Below are 1606 nucleotides of genomic sequence, written 5' to 3'. Positions count from 1 at the left end.
TATATATTATTGTTAATAATAAAGTTTCATTCGTTCTTGAAACAAAAGCATTCCTTAAAATTATAGAATTATATAGAATATTTGGAAGTTTTCTTAAAAAATGGAGAGTTTCTTTGACATCTTCTTTTATCACTGGAAATCTGTACATAAATAAAATTTATTAATTAAATATATATTATTAATATTATTAAATATTAAATAAAACATTTGAATTGTCATGCTATACTTACATTTTACAACTGAATATTTATTACGTTACCTCGGCCACGATAATTGCGGCTACGAGTACCGCGATTTTTGTACCATTGAGCTCTCGCTCTTCCCGCTCTTGTACCTCTTATTCCTGCAAAAATAGATATAAAAGTGTACGTATTTGTGTGTGTGTGTGTGTGTGTGTGTGTGTGAGGGAAGAAAAAGAGAAAGAGAGAGATGTATATATACAAAATAAAAATACTTACGCTTGTTTTCTTGCNAAGAAGTTTTTTCGATCGAAGTTTGGTCTGCAATTATATACGTATATATACATAATATAACCTGTACCTTCTATTTCATTGTCTCACTTATATACTTTCACACATCCATGCATAGGATAACACACACGCACACACACACACAANTTCTCTCTTATGTACATATACACATATTTATATATGACAGTGAGATAGTGTTATAGTATATCACTACTTCGCTGTCACATAATTGTACTTAAGAGAGAAGTTACATGCGTGTGTGTGTATGTTTAAGTGATGTACAAAAACAATAAATGTATTTACCCTTGTTTTCTTGTCCTACATCCGATTCTTGTGTGGATTCTTGTGTTCTCTCTGTAATATATAATATATATGAGTGTATATATATGTATCATAATAAAAAAATGTTCTTACTCTTATCTTTCTGTGCGTTTATCTGCGATAGTTGATGTTTTATCAGTAGTAACTCGTCTTTGAGTTTTCGATTTTCTAGGAGCAATTTTTTATTTTGTTCTGCTTCTAAAGTAATGTTACGAAGTTGTTCTTCGTCAAAATCCTCGTCAGTATCCATTATCTAAAACATATTTAAAAATTAAGAAGCAGTGTACACATACATTAATCAATAAAAATTTTTTTATATAAAATATACTTGTACTTACCGCAAAAATTAACTTGTAAGAAGTAGCAACGAGTGTAAATTTTTTCGTTTTTTTTATCCAAAAAGTCCAAAGTCTATCTCTTATACGTAATGTCACCCATATTATTGCTCTACTCAGTTGAAGCACGACATAGATGTTTGGAGTTGTTCATAGCGCACATTGCTTTGTTACTTAATGGATAACTAATCTGATTGGTTTCTTAATGGGTGATCAATCTCTGATTGGTTAGTTATCTAATGAGAGACCAATTTTATACCAATATGATTGATAGGTAAACTATGGTACATGAATGTAATGACAAAAGTAAGCTGCGTTCCGATATTNACTGCCAGTATTGAAAACTTATGGCAGATATGACGTAAAGTATAATAAAGTTAGTACTGGCATCGGATCACAATTTGATTGTCAGTATTGACGTGTTAAAAGACTAGTGAATAACAAGTGATTGTTATTGATTATTAAGTGATTATTAAGTGT

At 30.0% G+C, this 1606-nt stretch overlaps 1 protein-coding gene across 1 annotated transcript; it reads right to left on the bottom strand.

Moving 5' to 3' along the window:
* Positions 1–1262, bottom strand: LOC109863499. The gene is made up of 6 exons (XM_020443761.1): positions 1130–1262; positions 885–1044; positions 774–824; positions 459–500; positions 231–343; positions 1–140 (listed from the first exon to the last, which is right to left on the bottom strand). The coding sequence occupies exons 2-5, from the start codon at positions 1039–1041 to the stop codon at positions 234–236; spliced, it is 360 nt and encodes a 119-aa protein (XP_020299350.1). The 5' UTR covers positions 1042–1044; positions 1130–1262; the 3' UTR covers positions 1–140; positions 231–233.
* Between the last annotated feature and the right edge of the window lie 344 nt (positions 1263–1606).

Source organism: Pseudomyrmex gracilis, unplaced genomic scaffold (assembly GCF_002006095.1).
Source record: "Pseudomyrmex gracilis isolate BER0280 unplaced genomic scaffold, ASM200609v1 scaffold_5569, whole genome shotgun sequence".
In the NCBI taxonomy this organism is placed as follows: domain Eukaryota; kingdom Metazoa; phylum Arthropoda; class Insecta; order Hymenoptera; family Formicidae; genus Pseudomyrmex; species Pseudomyrmex gracilis.
This window is presented reverse-complemented; position numbering and strand designations above follow the sequence as displayed.